General features: G+C 39.2%; 1 protein-coding gene across 8 annotated transcripts in view; it reads left to right on the forward strand.

Annotated features, from left to right (window-relative positions):
- ZFYVE28 (zinc finger FYVE-type containing 28) overlaps positions 1-20,797 on the forward strand; it is a 288,745-nt gene that overhangs the window by 209,837 nt on the left and 58,111 nt on the right. For 4 of the 8 annotated variants that reach the window (XM_067558929.1, XM_067558931.1, XM_067558930.1 and 1 more), the window contains exon 8: positions 4,687-6,051. In XM_067558929.1, coding sequence (XP_067415030.1) covers positions 4,687-6,051 — 1,365 coding nt within the window. The other 4 variants (XM_067558936.1, XM_067558932.1, XM_067558935.1 and 1 more) reach the window with 4 other exon arrangements.

The raw sequence follows: 20,797 nt of genomic DNA on the forward strand, positions 1-20,797 counted from the left end.
GACAAAAACAGACACTGTGGTCCTCCAGGTTGGGGGTTAGGCACAGGGTTAGCAACTCTATAAAATAGTGTGGGTAGGTAGAGCCTCTTGAGCCGTGGTTTGGCAACCTATCTAGGAGAAGTTTACTCCGATATAAAACCTGCACCCATCCACACCACTAAGCTCGTGGCAGTTCCTGAACCAGTTAGCATATGGTGTTCCTGGATGAGAGAGTGGGATCGGGATTGTATATTTTTGTACAAAGTTGACTTCTCTATTACATCTCCTGAACAATAAATAATAATACCAACTAATTTTATACCAAAAAAATAAGATACCCAAAGTCTAATTACTGCCTGCCAGCCATGCTTTAATAATGCTATTAAAGTGTTTCATTCCTTTTACAAATACTAATGACTGTTTAGTATATGTCAGCACACTGTCACAGATCTTAGTGAGAACTCTTCCTGGTCACCCAGTAGGATTGCCATGAAGGGAATCCAAGCCTCTCTGCTCTGGATCCCTGGGGTGTTTCAAGCTCATGGTGTCTGAATGGAGTCCAGCCATAGCACCAATCTCAGGGTCCCCAGGCACACACTCAGGGCACAGACCTCCTATCTGGCACCCTCCATCCTTGAGTGAAGGGACTTGCTGTCCAGCTGCCTGAGTAAAGTGCTAACCCTTCATACTCCCCAATACTTAAACACTGTACTCTCCCAGAACTCCAACCCGAAGATGTGAAGCTTCTGGTTTACACTTTAATTCTCAAGGGCCTGCAGTAGATATGAAGCAGTCTACACATATACTTTGTACGGTCTAATGTCTTTGTGCTCTTTCCATTTAATCATGTAAAGCACAGGGGAGTACAGATCACACAAAACAGTAAAACATCCTGAACACAATATCCGTCATTACCTCCCCTTCCCTGGGGAGTCTTTGGGGGATCAGCTGTGTGCAGGTAGGAAGGCAGGGTCCTGCTCCCTTGACTATATCCTGTCCCGGCAGCAGTCTTCCTCATCTTAATATGGTGCAAAATGGCTCTACCACCTTCGTCCTCCATCCAGTTCTCCCTATGAGTTCATTTATAGACTTCTACTGGGGTCATCTGCTTTTGTTCTGCCTTTTGGTATTTTCCTATTACTCCCAAACCCCTCTCCCTTCGGACAAGAGGAGGAAGTCTCCCAAGTAGAGCATACCTATTGTCCCAAGTTGTTTTGCATTGAATAGAGCAGATCACTAGCCACTATCTCTGGCCAGGTGTAGAAATGACACAACCCAGCTAATTCATGATGGACCCACAAACACATAGGCTTTCCATGGTAATTTCATCATAAAATTAATAAAACCATCCACAATTTAGAAGTGGTACAGACAGAACCCCCAATTCATCAATAACACTAATATCTAGATACATCAATCTTCATATAATATTTAGCTATCAGATGGACTTGAAAACTTACAGATTTTTTAAATTTTATAATACATTGTGGTAACAAGATTGGTTTTCAGCTATGGAGAATAATTAGCCCTAGAGACATTACATGGTACCTTTTCTAACAAATTTGCAACTGAACAAATTGCCGAACAAACATTAAACTTCAGGATTACATGGAATGATTTAAGCAGAACAAGAATAAGCATTATGGAATGAAAACAAATCTGCCAGAGAAAGTGGGGAAGTGGGTGTATGGTGGAGGTCACAATCCACATAGTGTGATTATGGCTATAAAAGTGAATGCAAAAATGGCACCTTGTGACTGCACACGGCTCTATCCAAGTGTTTATTCTGAGTCATAGCTGCTTAGTTTGCTGATATAAAAAAATCTGTATTTTATTACTGTTAAGACTACACAGTCAGCATAGCAACAGAAGTGCATATGCTGTCTTTTATGCTGCCTCAATTATTAAAATCAAAAGCCAGCTACATTTTGATTCTACAGTTTTTGTTGTGTGTTATCTGGTGATGTATGAGTCAGACAGAACATGATTTATTTTCAGATAATATGTTGATGTTGCGGTGGTGGCAATCAGAAAAATCTTGTTTGACCTTTAATGTAGCAAATTTAACATGGAAGTAATTGATTGAAAATAAATATGGAACTAAGAGATATCCGGTTTTTTCCTTCAGTGATTTTTTTGGCTACAATCACTGTCTTTATGCAGTTTTGATATGTGGATTGTCACAACCCCAGGTTTCCTACAATCCAGTCTCAAATACCTGCTGCCAAGCTTCTCACTTGAAAAATTTACCTTAAGACACCCTACCCTCTGCTTGCTTATTATAAGGACCAGTTCCAGAGCAGTCCCCTCCTTTGAAGGCCAATGTAGAAATTTCCATTCATCACAGCTCAAATCCAGACCGAATTACAGAACTTGTAATTTATTGTTTACAATTAATTCTGGTACTGATCACCTGGCAGTGCCCACTGTTCTTTTCAAGCCTTATTTCAATTTCTTTTTCATAAACCATAGTGTGATGTTCTCCCAATGTGGTATCACTGCCACTTTCTCAAAAGCCCGGATCTTTATCATTCCTGATGAATCAGCCTGTGAAATCTGAAAAGACTTTTCATGGCAACTTCATCCAGCCCAGACAAAACCACCTGCAGCTGACAAGTTTTCACACACACTCCTTTACATGGTTTCAGGCCACTATCTCACTTCCATCCACATATTCTACGTTCCACGTACCTCAGACCTCAAATAAGATAAATGCAACACATACCATACTCCACATGGATATAGTACATATCATTGTACTAGTACTTTGCACTTGCATAGTACCTACCATCCAATGATCTGTAAGCATATTAGGAGTGGCTGACTGACTCCCTTTCCTATGCTCTGGCCACACGATTGTTCTGCCCCTAAAATCACATGTACACATATATGCCACAAGGAAATCTTTTGTTTTTTGTCAAGACTAATGCAATTAGTAAGAGAGTAACTAATGTAACTAAAGAGAGTAACTAATGCAATTAGTAAGAGAGTAAATCTGGTTTTAAGATGCAAAATATCAAGAGCTGTTATCTTGTAATTAAAGTACATAATAGTCAAAGTAACATTAAGTCTTTGAGCATTGAATAAGGCTGTGAGGTCCACAGTGCTTTCAGGGCCTAATACAACATCAAGTGAAGTCAATGGAAAGATTCCCATTTATTTCAGTGGACTTTGAATCAAGTCTTAAACAGTACCTGGTGATGAATCAGTTAGATCACACTAGCCTTGTCTCCTTAAAGGTCTGCTATCCAGTACTCCCAAATGGGGTATTTGACCCCTGAAGGTAATTATCAGTTAGTAGTAGAAATGAGGAAAAATAATGTGTCTGAGGAATAATATATTGAAAAGGAAATTGCCCTATTGACAGATTATCAGCTTGTCATTGCTGTTCTGCCAAGAAACAGACAGATAGTGTATTATTCCATTCCAGTAATGCCTGAGGATTCTTCAAACTACACAGCTTCGGGTTCTCTAACATTGTTTACAAAATAAGTGTGCCTTATATACATTTGTTAACTTTTTGTCATTTATCATTTGGATATGGAAAACCTTAAACGTAAGTAAAACACAGTTTATGAGTGGATATTGAAGTAACTCTGCAATGGTGTCCTAATGTTGGTGTCCCAGACCTGAAGAAGAGTTCTGTGTAAGTTCGAAAGGTTGTCTCTTTCACCAGCAGAAGCTGTTTCAATGTAAGATATTTCTAAGTAAAAGATATTACCTTACTCACCCTGTCTTCCTAATATTAGTCATATCTGCAACTGCTCTTATTGAAGTTCATTAAGCTTTCTAAGTAAGCTTTCCCTTTAATGTAGATTAATAATACGTTCAATAATAGTATTCCTTGCAGAACTAAAAAGAATAATTTCAGTAAATATTTTTCACCTCATAAAAGCAGGCTCTTAAATATTATTTCAGCTGATTAAACAATGTGTAGGAAAAAATGAAAGTATCATAATGCAAATAAGCACTGAGAGGAGGTGAAAAGAAAAAATGGGAAATCTCCAGTCTTTTTTCCTCTATATATTTCTCAGCTACTAACTATTTATGTATTAGTAATGGGAATCAGAAGGAAAATGCTCATGGTAACCTGCCTAGAACTATATTATTGTATAAAGTCTAAGAACCATTTAGGTCTTCAGAATATGTTTTGTAATTTAGACTGTATTCTCAGTGGCAGTCTGAGATTTCCAATAAGTCAGCACTGAAAAAGAGACATTGATTAATGTTTTTAATAAATTCTTTGTATCTGCCTACGTAATGGCTTTGGAAATTTTAACTATACTCTTGAGTGCAATAACCTTCAGTGATTAGTTCTCAAGAAGCTGTCTGTGTCCTACCCAAATTACAGTATGTGAGGTTTTTAATTCAAGCCAGTAATATATTTAAAATGTGAAGCATTCTTTTTGCACACCCAAATGAGTAAATGTTTGGTTTTTTGCAGCAAGAAAAGAGGCAATATTTTATCCCGTGCTCCCCAGCATAATCTCAGGTTCAAGTATAGGAGAACAAACATACTCTGAATTAGAATTTACAATGTACTTAGAATTATCCAGGTCCAAGTGTTAGCTAATACGTTTCTGTCTATTTCCAAATTCTGCTTGTGGATTTATTTTCATACAGAGAAAGCTTCTAGTAAGATCCATAATGCAGTCACTCTTTATGAGTACAAATTGCAAAATAATGTCTACATTTTTCGCTTTGTAGGGATCTGCTTCAGACCTTAACTGATGATGAGCTGCACACACTGGAACGTAACCTCTGCATATCCCAGGATGTAGATTTTCCTGTCAGAACAGATCCTGAAGTGCACTCTGTCAGTACAACTGCTTTAGGTGCAACTTTGCCTGCTGAGGAGCTTTCAGCAAAAGCTGAAAACACAGAGGCTGAATTAGCCTGCTCTATGCAGTATGATGAACAGGAATTGGAACAGCTGAATAGGATGGTCCACAGGGTTGGAGACGAGATGTCTTCTCTGCTTTCCCCACCAAGTGTCTGCCAGTCTCCAGCACACAGACCTGGCATAAGAAATGGCTCAAGCACAGAGGCCTCACCTGATAGACAACATCTTGAGAACTTAACTGATGAAGAAGAGAGAGTGTTTTTTATGGATGATCTAGATGGAGCAGGAGAAGCTCTTGCCGGGTTGGATTCAGCCAGTGACACTTTTGCATGGGTGAATAACCCTTGCCACAATTCAAAGCAGAGCATGCAGTACAGGGACCCTCTAATATATGAGAATGGTCATCAAACAGAAGAGATTTTACTTTTAAAAGAGGCAGAAAGTGATTTAAGCAATAATAACAATATCGAAGATATCAAACAGATGACTTGTATCTCTGTTCAAAATTCGTGCAGTTGTTTAGAAGGTCCTGATTCACAATTATACCTCAATGGCTGGGATACATATTCTGATGATGCAGAGACAGCAGAAATGATAGCCCATAGGACAGGTGGAATGAAGATATCTGCTACTGTAATATTTAATCCCAAATCTCCCTCTACTTCAGAATCCCCAGTAACGACACCGGAAGTAGCTATCAGTTGTGTTCCTGTGTCTTCTGATTCTTTAGCTGATGAAGAGGAGAGTGAATCTCATAAGCTCAGTATAGCTGCCACAAACTGTCTAATTAATTCCTGTGTGTGTTGTGGCAGCTGTGAAGACAGCAGGGAGGATAATACTGAAGGTTTAAAGACCAGACATTCCCCAGGAAAAGTTATAAATGCATCTTATAGTTTAGTAAAATCTAAAGAAAAGGACCATATAGATAAACTGGATAGTGCAATCTCGGCCCAGGAGGCATTAAAAACTGAAAATTCTCCTGCTTTGCTAGCAGAAAGAGACTCTGGCAGAGAAGAACAGAAACTGTCTAACTCCTCTAAGTGCCTGGCACATTCCTCAGGTTCACAGTTTGGAGCAGAAAATGGATCACAAGTAGAGGTAGAAATCTCAAATCAGCAAAAGAAATGGGAGAAAAGAAAGCAGCCAAGTCAGAAGCAATCAGAGAACAATGAAGAAAGTAGTAGTGAAAGAATAGCAAAGGAAGACATTAAATCAAGATCTAGTACAAGGTAAGAGCACTTTATAATGATTTTATTGCTTTAGGACTTACATACAAAATAATTAGTTGTAACTCAGTGACTTATACTATGCTTGCCTTAGCAATCAGCGTATGCATAATGATAGCTGATTTTTAAGTAATATAATGTTACAGGCCATGGAATTGTTGACTATAAAGGAAAGAAATATTTTACTACTTTTAAAAATACTTTTTACTGTACTATCAGATTTATTTTTTGTACAAACTGTAGAAGGCATTTTTAGCAATTGTTTGGAACCGTTTTTAATCTCACCTCCTTATGTTGCCCCTTGAGCTATGAAATAAATTCATTAAATAATATCTGACCTGTTTAGCTTAACAAAGAATTGTCCTGTAAGAATGCAATATATTTTAATTTTATTTAAAGTTTAACATCATTCTGTTTTTGTGATATGTTTGAATTTACATTTAACGTGATCCATATTGTACAGAGTGCGTGAGCCTTTCTACATTATTACATAACATTAGCATTAGTATGGGAAAACTGGTAGTAATAACTTGTACTATGTGTAGAAATACAGATTTTGATATTTTAGCCTCCTCTTTTGATATTTAACTTTCTAATAGAGCTGGTCAAAAGAGACCAAAATAATCAAATTTGTTTTCATTTTCAAAGTGAACAAAACAGAACCATTTTTATTTTTTTAATTTTTTTTTCTTTCAAAATATTAGTGAGAAGATTATCAAAACCTTTAGAAATGATTATTTATAGTTTTTGTTTGCTGAAAACCAAGTGTTTTGGTAAATTATATTTGTTTTCAATTTCAATTCATAACTGTTTTCAATTACTTTTTTTCATTCCAAAAGTCATGAATATTTTTTGTGAAAAATGGAACAAATTTTAAGTGACACCATTATTTTCCCCCAAAAGATATTTTATTTCTGCAGAGGGATGGGGAAGACCCTTTTTCAACAAAAAAAGGTTTCTTTTGCAAAGTTCCAACCATAATAATTATGGCATTTAACATCCATAGCTTTTTTCATTTTCAGAGCATTTAATGACACTAGCTAATTAATCCCCAAAGTAAGCAAGCGTTATTATCCTCATTTTGCAAATGGTAGTGGGAAACCAAAGTGGAGCAGTTAAATTACTTAGCTAAGGCTATGGAGTGAATACATATCACTATGATTTGAATTCAGCATCTTCCAGCTCCCAGTCCAGTTCTCAGGCCTAAAGAACATTGCTTGTTCTATCAATGGTACTATTATATATAAAAATTTTTACAAGGAAATCAGAATTTCCTTTTCATGTTTTACTACAGGGAGTGATCTTACAGACTCTCAGCACTTGTGCAGCTTACATACTCCAGTCTGGAACTGTTAGGTTAGTTGTTATTCACATAATGTAAGTGCAAGGCAGAAGTGCCAAGAATACCAAGTCTCGTCTTGTTGCTGATTTCCAAAGTTCTCGCTGTGATTCACTCGGAAGGGGTTGTAGGAGTACAGCTCTGTTGTACAGCTCTATTGTGTCTGGAAAGAGAGATTTACCAGATTTAATCAAAACACAGCTCAGTGTTGCAGAATGAGGTTCAAAGTGCTCTGCTCAGAGCCTGTCCCTTCAGCTCTGTTGTTCTACTCAGTAGCACGCAGTTCCATTGTTCCCAGGAATCCAAAGCATGAAGCAAATTGGATCCTGAGATCCATAGATTCCAAAGCCAGAAAGATCCCACTGTGATCCTGGGAGACTTGTCAGCCCAGGACCTTCAACTTCAGCCAGTAGCAGATGAACTTTTCTTGCCAGCACATATAATTATGGAAAGAATAGGGAATTCTGTCTCAGCTGTAATGATTTTTGTAGAAGACTTTCAGACTTACACTAGCTTCTTTTGTAGCTAGAGTTTGGATTGATTAAAGGGCACAGTCAGGGAGCAGTCAGCATCCTGCTCCTAAGATATGAGCAACCTTTGCTTCCAAGGTTACATCTACAGCTACTCTGCCTACCCAAAACCGTTTTGTCTACTTCAGTTCACAAGATGACAGGTAATAATGATTGTGAGGAGTACAATGAGCTACTAGTTTTTAGGCTATTTCCTAACATACATTTTATGCTAACTTGCTCTACAGTAGAAGCTTTCAGAAGCACTCAAGGAAGAGGAAGCTGATCCTTCCAAATCTGAAGAACATGAATTGCATTGGTTATATGCATCTTTGCTATTGTGCCCTCCTATTCAGTCTAAGATTAGCACCTATGTTTTCATGAAGCTGATGGCAGCAATAGTGTCCGATGATAAAACATTTCAGTCAATCAAGCCAAGTCAATCAAGCCAAGTCAATCAAGCCACTATCAGATGTGCGCATAATTGAATGGATGCATGATCTTCTTCATGCAGTGAGGTCTGTGGTAATAGTAAAGAATATCACATCATTTATAAATATGCTTTCTCTGATCCAATCAGGAGTAGCATATTTAGCGTGTCCAGGTAACATAGGACCTTGCCACACAAATTAATTTTGCAAACATCCAGCTAAGCCAGCTACTCTGAACTTTTTGATCCAGCGGTGTTGATTGGTAAGTCATCATTCAATCAAATTTAATATACATTAAAAATTCTTCTATTGTACATAAAAATCAGATTTGTCTTTTTGACATGTCTTTATGGTTTTTTTTGTAGGTGACAGCAAATAGTCGCTAACGTCCAGTCTGACATATGTTTCTCTCTTTTTCCCTATTTCCCTGTTAGTGTGTTGAAGAAATGAAACATGCACAGCATTAAATGATTCACAGGCAACAGCATTAGTATTATGCAAATATAACTGTAGTGCTTGCAAAGATCTGGTGAACCTGTGACTTGATGTAAGGACAGCATATATGAAGTACAGGCTGTTGTATCACACAAAGCAGAAACCCCTGAAGGAAGAAAACTGTTAAAATATAGCAGATCAACAATAAGTCAAAAAACAAAAGAATTATGCAACAAAGAAGCATATAGTGTTTTAGGAGAAGGAAGGCATGAGGTTCACTGAGGAAGGAATGTTTAGATCTGTATTTTATGTTTTCGAAACTGTGAATAAGTTAGACAAAATAAATAAAATGTTGAGTCTGACTATCACAATACTTTCCCCTTTATGAAGAGAGATATGTATGATGGAAGACATTCTTTAGTTTTGGAGTTTGAAGAATCATTGAAAAAATGGATTATTCTTCCACATGTCAAATAAGGCTTTGGTAATTTGTTCCATGTTATTATGCATTGTTAATATTTTTGCATTTTAGGTTTCACATGCCTGGTTCCACTGTGCCATTCTGTTATCTCTTTATTGACTTTGCAACATCAAAATTAGAATTCTTTGGTGTTTTCTCTCTATTTTTCCTTCCAAGTATATTCTATCTAACTTAAAACACAGAATTTTCTCCTAACTCCCTTTATTATTATTAATTTATTGCAAGTATTTAGGATGTGTGCACTAACAAGACATCTCACATATAGCTGTTTTTTTTTTTTTTTTTTGTAGTATATATAAGAAATTGAGCTATGCTTAGTAGTGAGGAAAACATTATTATTATTATTATTTCCTCTCTCTTTCTTTGTGTTGTAACGGTGTGTCTTTCATTAGCTGTTGTAGTTGGATGTTCATTCTGTTCAAATTTGTTTAGCAGAAGTTTAATGAGCAGAGTGATTTTTCCCAACTAGAATGGATGACCCATTCTAGGCAAATTGCCTGTGCAAAGCATATTTCTATGCTTTCCCTAATTACTGATTGCAATCCTACATTAAGATTCTTAATTTTACCTTCCCCAGCCTGGCACTCAAGTTGTTCCAATTCTTGTTACTGTAATTTCTTAGCCTTATAACTGTGCAGTTATGAATTTTTAAAGCTGTATTCCCCAATATATTGTTCAGAACCTTTCATAAAAAGATGAACAGATGTTTCACCTATATTACTAACTTCTAATTTTGATATTTTTCTTCTTACATGTAATACATTACAAAATTTAGTCATATGTGAACTGTGAGGTAAATGCAGGTTTTCAGTGAAACAGCCTTAGTCTTGTATTTTATTGTTGCCTCTTGACAAAAATGAGAAGATGCTATAGTCATTTGTACCTATATAAAATGTATAGAAAACAAGGATTATGACTGGATGCGGAAGGACTTAGTGAAAACCTGTCTTTCTTCCATTCTTTTCCGAGCTGGGTTGTAGTGTTGGCCTGTACAATGGTTTCTGTTTATTCAAATGCACATTATATTTTAGTGCAATAGAAATTTTCTTGACAATAAGTATGATAAATTTGGTTTTAAAATGTAACTTTTACTGTCTGTTGGATTTAAGGAAATTGTGTTTTGTGTTCACACAATAGCAAGATGCCTGTCCCATGAATGAATGCAGCTGGGTGTTGCTAAACCGTGCATTTAAATGAAAACTTGTCGTTATAGCTGGTTTTTAATTGTTCTAATCACAGCCATCTAAGAGTGGGGAAACTGTCTCTTGTCAATATAGTTATTAGGGAAAGAGTGGTCAATTGAGAAAAGAACAGCAACTTTCCACCTGGGTGAGCTTTTCTTTAGTGATTCACTAGCCTTCTGTTGAACATCCCATTAAAATTCCTCTGTTCCTCTTGCAATCATTTGTTTGTGTTATAGAATCCTATATCTATATTGTAAATCAAGTTCAGACTCTGAATAAGTAAGTGCACCCAAGACTGAATTTGGTCCTATGTCTTTTCTGCAAATGTTTTGCAGCATTAAGTTCAAATTAGAAATGCAATGTTTGACTTCATCTGTTGAACATCATGATCCTGTACAGTAACTAAAGCTATGTCTACACTGCCAAGGGAAGTCGACTTACTTTAAGTTGACTTTCAGCAGCTGATTTTTAGAAATCGTAGCAGCGTGTATACACTACGCTGTTTGCGCAGCTCTCCTGCGTTTACACTGACCAGCCTTAATTCGAATTGCAAAGCAGTGCCATGTGGGTAGCTATCCCACAGTGCAACTAGCCATGGTGGCTATTGGGACAAGTGTCATTGTCCTGTGATGCAGTGCTGCTTCCCCCACTCTTCTCCTCCCCCCCCTCCCCCCCAAACAAACAGGAAAAGTATTTTCGCACCATTTTTTTACTCCCCGCAATCGCCATTGCTGCAGAGACATGGAGCTCTGCACTATTATTGTGAGCATGACAAATACATTGCAGCTTATCATTGATTAATTTCGAAGTAGAGCAAGAATCCGAAGCACAGACAACACCGATGCCACTGAGGCTTTCCTGCTCCAAGCCATCGAGGAGCACAATTCCTGATTGCTGCAGGCTGTAATGACTCATCTGCAGTCCGTGGAGCACCGGTTCTGGTGCAGGGAAACAAGCACAGACTGGTGGGACCACATCGTTATGCAGCTTTGGGATGATGATCAGTGGCTGCAAAACTTTCGTATGTGAAAGGCAACTTTCCTTGAACTGTGCTCGGAGCTGGCCCCGTCCCTGAAGCGTGTGAATACTCGCTTGAGACAAGCTCTGATGGTGGAGAAGAGAGTCGCCATCGCTCTGTGGAACCTGGCAACCCCTGACTGTTACCACTCGGTTGGGAATCAATTTGGAGTCGGTAAATCTGCAGTGGGCAATGCCGTGAATCAAGTGTGCAGTGCCATAAATAGACTTCTGCTATGAATGCTAGTGACTTTGGGAAGTGTGCAGGACATAGTGGATGGTTTTGCCATGATGGGGTTCCCAAACTGTGGGAGGGCCATTGATGGATGCACATCCCTATCTTAGCGCCTGCCCACCTAGCAACCGAGTACATAAACCGCAAGGGGTACTTTTCCATGGTCCTGCAGGGGCTTGTGGATCACAGGGGTCGTTTCACTGACATATGTGGGGTGGTCTGGGAAGGTGCATGACGCACGTGTTTTTCATAATTCGGGGCTGTTCTCTAAGATGCAGGTGGGCACTTTCTTCCCTGACCAAAAAACTCACATCAGGGGTGTGGGAATGCCCATAGTGAAGTGACAAGGAGTGTTTTAATAAGAGGTTAAGCAGTTGCAGGATGGTTTTAGAATGTGTCTTTGGGCATTTAAAGGGTAGATGGAGGAGTATCCTCACTAGGCTGGACATGAGTGAGAAGTACCTCCCTTCTGTGATATCTGCTTGCTGTGTTCTTCATAATGTGTGTGAAGCAAAGGGTCAGAGGTTCCCCCAGGTTTGGGCAGTGGAGGCAGAAAGACTGGCCACTGATTATGAGCATCCAGATGCCAGCATTATGCTGAGAGCTAACCGCGGAGCACTTTGCATTAGGCAAGCTTTGAAAACCAGATTCTGCAATGAGATGCAGAACTGATTTCTGTTCCAGTATATTGTTTGCCTTTGGTGAACCCCACCCCCCATCGATATCTGTGCCTGCCAAATCCCTCCTGAACAAGATATGATTTAATAAAGAAACGTGTTGAAATGATGCAAAACTTTATTTCTTAACATTCAAGTCATGGGGGAAAGGAGGAGTGTCCATTCACTGTCTCAAGGCGTAGGGTGGTAGCTTGTTGGCCAGCAGTCAATGTGGCCACCACTGCTTTCTGCTCGCCTTCACCGAGGTGGAGGCGAGCACGTACTACAGCCTGGACAACCTCCTCCGAGACCTCCTGGGGGAGGGGGAGGAGGAGGGCGGCAAAGCCCTCGGTTGAGGAGCATTATGGAGGGGCTGCAGCGGGACTCTGTCCTGCCTCCGCTCCTCCTGAAACTCCACAAGCCGCTGGAGCATCTCTGCTTGGTCCTGTATGATTCGCAGCATTTCCTGCATGGTACTGTGATCATGCTCCATCATTTCTCAGCAACTCTCCCTGTCCATGTCCATATTCTGGGACAAGGTCAGCCTCCACGCTCTTTGCTCTGTCTCTGCGGCAGTTGAGGCATTCATGAGCTCGCCAAACATTTCATCTCTTGGGTTTTTTTTTCCTCTTTCTAATCTGAGGTAGTCTTTCTGCAGCATTTCTTGTGGGTCGGTCCAGTGCCGAGGTGTCTACAGAATGAAAGAAAAATAACAAGGTAACCACTGTTAGCATAGTGAAGAAAATGATACAACTGTAACAATGTAGAAAATGATCCCCTGCTACAATATAGACAATAATCACCATGCAGTGAAGAGGGCAAACAGAGAGCCTCATTCCATTCCTGATGTCCCAGAAGGGTCTGCTCGGTGTGCCATTACAGAAAGGATCAGAGGACAGCGTGATGGTGGTGGTGGGGGAAACTCTGCTTGTATTTTAAACCCTTACAGAGAGGAACTGCGGAGAGCATGGGGGCAAACACAGATTTGCTGGACGCAGCGGGGTACCAGCAGTGTTCTGCCATGATGCAGGGTCCCTTGATTGCAGCGAAGTATCCTACCATGGAGGCAGGAACAAGGCAGCCCTCCCCTGAAAAGTTTTGCAAAGGATAACAGATTACATACATTAAAATTTCCATGAGATATCAACTGATGATAAACGTAGCATTTCTCATCACATAAATCAACTGTTCCTTGGGTAACCCCCCAGCATAGTCACCGAAACGCCTGAAATCCCCTTCGTGCTCCCCCCACCCAATGTAAAAGGACAGAAATACTAAGAAGAAAAACAATTCACCAGATGTGCCTTCCCCGGGATCATTAGTGCCGTCCTGTGTGCTGCTGGACTGCTCAGGGGTCAGGAATATGTCCTGACTTTCTGGGAGAACAGACACCCCACTCTCCTGCACCCTGCTCTCCTCAGCCGCCTCCTCATCCACGGAGTCCTCATCATTGTCCATGGACTGTGACCTAGTGGAGGAATCGATGCTGGGGGGTGGCACCGTGGTGGGATCGCCACCGAGAATTGCATGCACCTCATCATAGAAGTGGCATATTTTGGGTGAGGAACCAGAACAGCTGTTAGCTTCCCTGGCTTTCTGATACGACTGACACAGCTCCTTGATCTTCATGCGGCACTGCTGACCATCCCTCTCGTGTCCCTTCTCCATCATGCCCTGGGATATCTTCCCATAAATGTCCAGATTCCTTTTGCTGGCTCTAAGCTGAGTCAGAACGGATTCCTTGCCCCACTGTCTGATGAGATCTAAGACCTCTGGTTGACTCCATGCTGGAGCGCGTTTGGGCTTTGCAGTAGCCATGCGGAGAACAGTGACAAAACTCTCTCCACGCTGGCAGCACAGGAAATGAAAATTCAAATCTTCCCAGGGCTTGAGGGGAGGGGACTTTTCCTGGTAGCGTGACCACTGAGCAGCACAGTGCGACTGTCTAGAGCGGTCAAAACGGGGCATTGTGGGATACATTCCAGAGGTCAGTTAATTCAATTTAAGTGATGTTGTGTCTACACTGACACTAAATTGATTTAACAAATTTGATTTAGGCGCTACGCCACTTGTAGAGGTGGCCTTATTAAGTCGATTTTCCAGGCACCTTAATTCGAATTAACAGTGGTGCCAGTGTAGACGCAGGTGTAAGTAGGTTGCCGTAAGTGACTTTAAGTCGACCTAAGTTGCCAGTGTAGACCAGGCCTAAGTCTGTGACTTCAGTTATCGTTGAGCCTTGGGGTCAAATGAAAATGTCAATGTATTGTACCAGCAAGCCATTTAACAGCAAAAACAACCTCTACTAAATCTCAATTTACACCATAATAAAAAAATCCTATAAAGAAAACTAAGCTTTAAAAAAAAAATAGTGAGAGTCCTGTGGCACCTTAAAAACTAATACATTTATTTGGGCATAAGCTTTTGTGGATAGAAACTCACTTTGTCGGAAGCTTTAAGAGTTGTTCATCTGATTAGGTTTAATATAGGTGACACGAGATTTAAAAGAGTTAGCTAGTTGGTAATGTACACTTAGAATGTAAAAGTAGCTGAAATTTCCTAGATAGTCTGTGAATTAAATTAATAGATAATCTCTCTTATGAAATAATGAGAAATGATTAAATGAAGCCTAAGATACTGGATACACATCCCAGGGAATGAAGTGGAAACTGGCCAAAAATTGTTAAATCTGGTTAAAGCAATCATCATATGCATATTTGTTTTGTTGCAGAAAATAGCCAGACCCCCCAAAATTATTCATAGGTTCAAAACTGCATCTGAACCAGTACTGGTTAATATATCTACTTGTATCACATCATAGGAAAGCGCTAATAAGGGTGACATCACCATTGTCTGGCATTGGTAACATGTTAATTATAGTGTATTTAAAGGAAGAAAGAAATACAATAACTTCTCAATATGCCAGGAAACTGATAATTAATATTACTTTAAGGGATACTGTATTTCCTGATTGTACACACTTCCTTGACAAAAGCAATTCACAGCATTTTGGCATTTTATTGTGAAATGAGCAAGTTATGCAAACAGTCTAGCAGATAGCTGCAGCTTACTACAAATTGACATCAAATGTGGAATGAAATGATTGTGAAATGTGATGACAGGTGGTATTGGGCTTGGTGGGGTTATGATGTTTTACTATTATAACAACAAACAGTTAATCGTGATTTAGAGTTTGCGTAAAGTGTCACCTGCTCCAATCGCAACAGCTGCCATGTAAACGTTTTACATGCATTCACTAAGGAAACATAGCTAGAGCATTTAAAGCTTGTAAATCTTCATTTTGACAGATGATCATATTTCCTTTTTGCATTTGTATGGAATCTTTTAAAAGATGAGTTCTGTGCTTAACTATTTTTCAGTTAATATTAAATGCCCTTGTTGGAGGAAAAAGCATCAGTTTTAGTGGTAGCTTTTGGATCTGATTCTGTATAACAAATGAAACAAAAAAGTAAAAATAAGAGCGAGTCAAAATACGAGAAAACAAATGCAACTGCTATTATTTATTTGTTTATCTCACTTACTTGAAAATCAGACACGACACATAGTAAGCCACCTTATTAGCCAGAATCAGGTATTGGTTTTTTGTTTGTTTATTTTTAAGATCGCCTTTTTTGGTCACAGCAGTGTTGCCAAAAGGTAGATATGTTCCGGTTGGCTAAGCTGGACTCTTTTTTTGTTTTTAAACATTCTAATAGAATGGGTAGGAGGAACAGTATAGGATATAAAATTAATACACTATGAAAGGAATAAAATACATTTTAGGTATACCTCTCAGGAGTTGTTGAGGACACAGCTATAGAGGACGTGGTGTCAGTGGGCTCCCTCTCTTTGTTTAGTCTGGTCAGAACAATTTTCAGGATGTGAAACAGAGGCCTAATGGTGTGATAGTAAATCTGTCCATCTAGGGTATCTATAGGGGCCCCATCACCATAGTATCTGAGTGCCTCACAGTCTTTTAATGTTAACATCCTCATGCTTCCCCTGTCATATAGGGGAGTACTATTATCCCCATTTTGCAGATGGGGAACTGAAGCACAAAGTTAATGTTCCCTGTGGTGTGTAGGCTCACTGTCTTGCATTTTTATTTTCCCCATGCAGGAGATAGATCCCAAGTGCTCCCCAGAAATGTAATGCCCAAAAAAAGAGGTGGAAAAAAATTATCTAGTGGTCCCATCTAGGCATACTTCCTTCTGTCTTAACATTGTGTTGCTAAAACAATTCTGTAACCTTATTAGAAACTTTGAAAACCCCTTATTGGGTCTTTCATTTTAAATACACTGGTTATCTTGGCTCTGTTCCATAATTTCTTAAAGAATTTTATTTAACGTGCTCATAGGTTGAGGCAAAGTTTTTCCATCTTTAACCCACTATTTCAAATTTAGCAATGAATCCCACAAAACAAGCAAAGTCCAAATTGATGTAGCATGTCTTTTCATTACCGAGACAGAGATGCAGTAAAAAAAGCACAATTTACATACACTGGATGGGTAGTGGGAAAGATTAACATTTTGTGTTTCCAGTGCTGATTATGCTAAGACCTGTTGTGAAATATGCCTGTCCATGCATAACTATTTTGCTTATAACCATGCTAATGAACACATGAGCTAGTGAACACTGGTTGATTACAGGAACCATGAGGCAGGAAATGCAGGTCAATTGACCTCAGGATCCAACATTATCTCTGGAACTCTTGAGTGAGTCTCTAAGGATGCACTAATGAGAACAGATGAGAACTGCATAAAGGGTAATCTTGATTTCATGCACATTACGTAGGTTTTAACAAACATAAGGTTACAGTGTTAATATAACAGAGATTGTAGTGAGTAAATAAAGTGTCCAAAAAAGTGAATACAGAATTTTTCTCTATCAGTTAGATTAGTTATTTTGACATCAGGAAATTGTTTGTTGTGTGTAGAGGCCCCAGTAATTATTGCAGTCCCATTGCACTGGCCCTATACAAACACAGAGTTTCTTGTCCTGAAGCACCTACAGTCTACATAATCAGAAAGAAATACTGCTGTTTCTGGTAGACATATTCATGTTATATTGGCACAGAGAAGTGAGTCACTTTTAAAAATGTGTATACATTATTTTTTCTAATTGCCTTTGAAACATTATACTGTCTTTAACTTTTATGGAATCTTTCATACAATGTAAATCCTCAAACACTTTAACACTTTACAGCAATAAAAATGGGATAACAGACAGTATATGAGTTTAAGTATGGAAAACAGTGAAGGGAAGGAATTGTCTAGTGTTCAGGTTACAATATAGTTATAAAGAGAGTAACAAAAACTTAAGATGTAAACAAGGGAGATAGGCATAGGCAAGAGGTTATTGGATGAGGTTTGAACTCAGATGCAGCATTAGTAAGGCAGGAAGACACAGAAGGGTTGTTCCAGATGGCAGGAGCTGGAAAGGGAAAGATATTCCCGTACTGACTAGCTTATGAGAAGGAGGGTATAAGATTGAGCAGAGGAAGTGGAGAGGACAGTAGTGAAAGATGATACATGTAACGTAGGCTGAAGCAAGTCCATGGAGATGGGTCAATGCCTTATCTGGTATAAATCGGTATCACTCCATTTACATCAATGGAGCTATGCCAATTTGCACCAGCTAACGCTCTGTCCCAAAGATTCATAGATTATAGATTCATAGATTGTGTAACCTGAAAGAATTATTGTGATCAGCTAGTTTGGCTGGATGGTAAATCTCAGTTTCTGAATGAGAAGCAAATGGAGATGTTTGTGGCTGGCAGTGGCCAGGCAGTGCTTCTTGATATTTATGAGATGACCATAAGGCTGCAGCTTTCTGCACAGATAGGAGTCTTGAAAAGCTAATATTTGGGGAAGTCACAGGAGAGGGAGTTGCTGTAATTAAGGTGTGAGATGAGCATGGATGAAGCCTCTATTCGGCATTGGTGAGGCCTCATTTGGAGTACTGTGTCCAGTTTTGGCCCCCATTACAGAAAGGATGTGGACAAATTGGAAAGAGTCCAGCGGAAGGCAACAAAAATGATTAGGGGGCTGGAGCACATAACTTATGAGGAGAGGCTGAGGGAACTAGGCTTGTTTAGCCTGCAGAAGAGAAGAATGAGAGAGGATTTGATAGAAGCCTTTAACTACCTGAAAGAAGGTTCCAGGGAGGTTTTTTCACATTAACAAAAATACATGAAATAACTAAATTAAATTTTTAACAGTGCCCCCTTGCTTATCCCGCCCTGTTTCTTTAACCTTGTTTTTCCATCCCTTGGCCTCTTCTCTCTTTGTTGAATGGACTGGTATTTCCAGGCTGTTCTCAGTGGTAGTAGTTGACAGAACTAGGTTCAATGGTCTTATTTCATTGGGGGAGGTCTAGGCTGGATATTAGGAAAAACTTTTTCACTAGGAGGGTGGTGAAGCACTGAAATGGGTTACCTAGGGAGGTGGTGGAATCTCTTTCCTTAAAGGTTTTTAATGTGTGGCTTGACAAAGCCCTGGCTGGGATGATTTAGTTGGGATTGGCCCTGCTTTGAGCAGGGGGTTGGACTAGATGACCTCCTGAGGTTCCTTCCAACCCTAATCTTTCTATGATTCTATGAGAATTTCGGCAGAGGTGGCAGCAAGGCTGAAGGAAGTTCAAATGAACATGTCAACGTACGACTTCATATCAAGCAGAGAGGCAGAAGAATCATTACAGGTGTTGAAAGGTATGTAAATGAGGTTAAGGGCTGTTTTGCCTGTCTTTAGAGTTTCATGATCAGGCCTTTCATGTAGCAATTCCATGTGGAAGTGCAGATGGAGAAATATATTTAACAGGCAAGAGTAAGGCTATTTTTGTTTGTTTCCTCAGGGTTAATCCTGCATGAACACCCATTCCTTCCACCATGTGAGGGAATGGAAAAGATAAAGGAAGAAATACCAGTCCCTTCAACAAAGAGAGAAGAGGACAAGGGATGGAAAAACAAGGTTAAAGAAACAGGGCGGGATAAGCAAGGGGGCACTGTTAAAAATTTAATTTAGTTATTTCATGTATTTTTGTTAATGTGAAAAAACTTGTTTAATCTGTTATTGAATGCTTTATGGCTTATATGGCAATATATATACATATATATATTTATTTCATTAATTCTCAGTGCTCTGTGTGGTTTTTGTGCTACTAGAGTGATTGTGTTCATATGACTGCATGTAAATAACCAATATGTTGGTAAGATATTTGTTACGTGAAATGTGAACTGTATTGTATGTAGGACTGAGACCACAGGTCATCTCTTGGGGGACTACATATAGCAAGCTTTTCAGATGTTGACTCTGCATCTGTTGCATAATTATAGAAAACAAAGTTGTTTGAAGTGTTCATGTGTAAATCCCCCACCAAACTGGTAAAAAAATAAATGCTTTTCCATTATCACATGGAATGATGTGTCATGTATCTAGATGGTCTGACCTAAGTGTACATTAGACGTTGACAGGTTAGTCAATCAAGAGTTTGCACCTGTTTAGCCACATAGCAGATAATTGTTAAGTCTGAGATAGATACCTTATCCAAAAGTCTCACAAATGTTTTATTTGTATCATATGGAGGAATAAAATCAAAGCTAACTCTGTCTAACCTATAATGTCTATAGCTGAATTTAAGTAGCTTAAATTCTAAAGCAAACTGTAAAAGCATATTCATTAATTAGAATTACTAGCAGGCATACATTTAAATGAAAGAAGAGACCCCCGCAATGACCAAATTTTGGCAGGCACTGCCCATTGGGACCTGACAGAAAAACCTTCAACAAGCATGGAAGAGTGGAGTGAAATTCAGCTACTCTTTCTCTGAATCCTCTTAAACCCATGGACAGTCAGTCCTGCAGACTTCCAGTAGCAGGAATCACAGAATGTTTTACAAAGCTTACAGGTTTTATGCCTGCATATGCCCCCGGACTCAGTAATAGTCCCTACTACAGCCCCATTTATGGATTATTTCTGCCCTTAATAAAAATATAAGATCATTTCTATCTCTGGGTACTCTGTGTGCTGGGTCTGTTGCTAGCAAGAACAGAGTCACCTTAAAGCCTAATTTACATGGGTACAAATGCAATGATTTTAAGCAAGGACAGCACAATAAATAAGAGGAGAAAATTATACTTGTAAAATACCTATATTTATTGCACCATACTAATAATATATAAAATGTTCAGACAGCCTAAGAGACTGTCTTCTCTGTTCTGATGCACTTGTTTCCTCCTCCTCTCATCTCCACAAATTTTCTTTTAGGGGTGAGAAGATAGGTGCAATGTCTAAGTAAAAATATACTGCTCTGCACTGGAATTTGGTCAGGGTGTAGTTCACTACACATTTGAATATGGATTTCAAATATAGGCAAAGGGGTGTCCCATTTTTTTAACCAAATAATGTATAATCTCAGGTGATGGTCCAACTGGCATACTTGACTCCACATGCCAGAAGTCAGAGAGA

This window comes from Emydura macquarii, unplaced genomic scaffold (genome assembly GCF_026122565.2).
Source record: "Emydura macquarii macquarii isolate MOO-44397 ecotype Brisbane River unplaced genomic scaffold, CSIRO-AGI_Emac_v2 contig_2199, whole genome shotgun sequence".
Classification (NCBI taxonomy): Eukaryota; Metazoa; Chordata; order Testudines; family Chelidae; genus Emydura; species Emydura macquarii.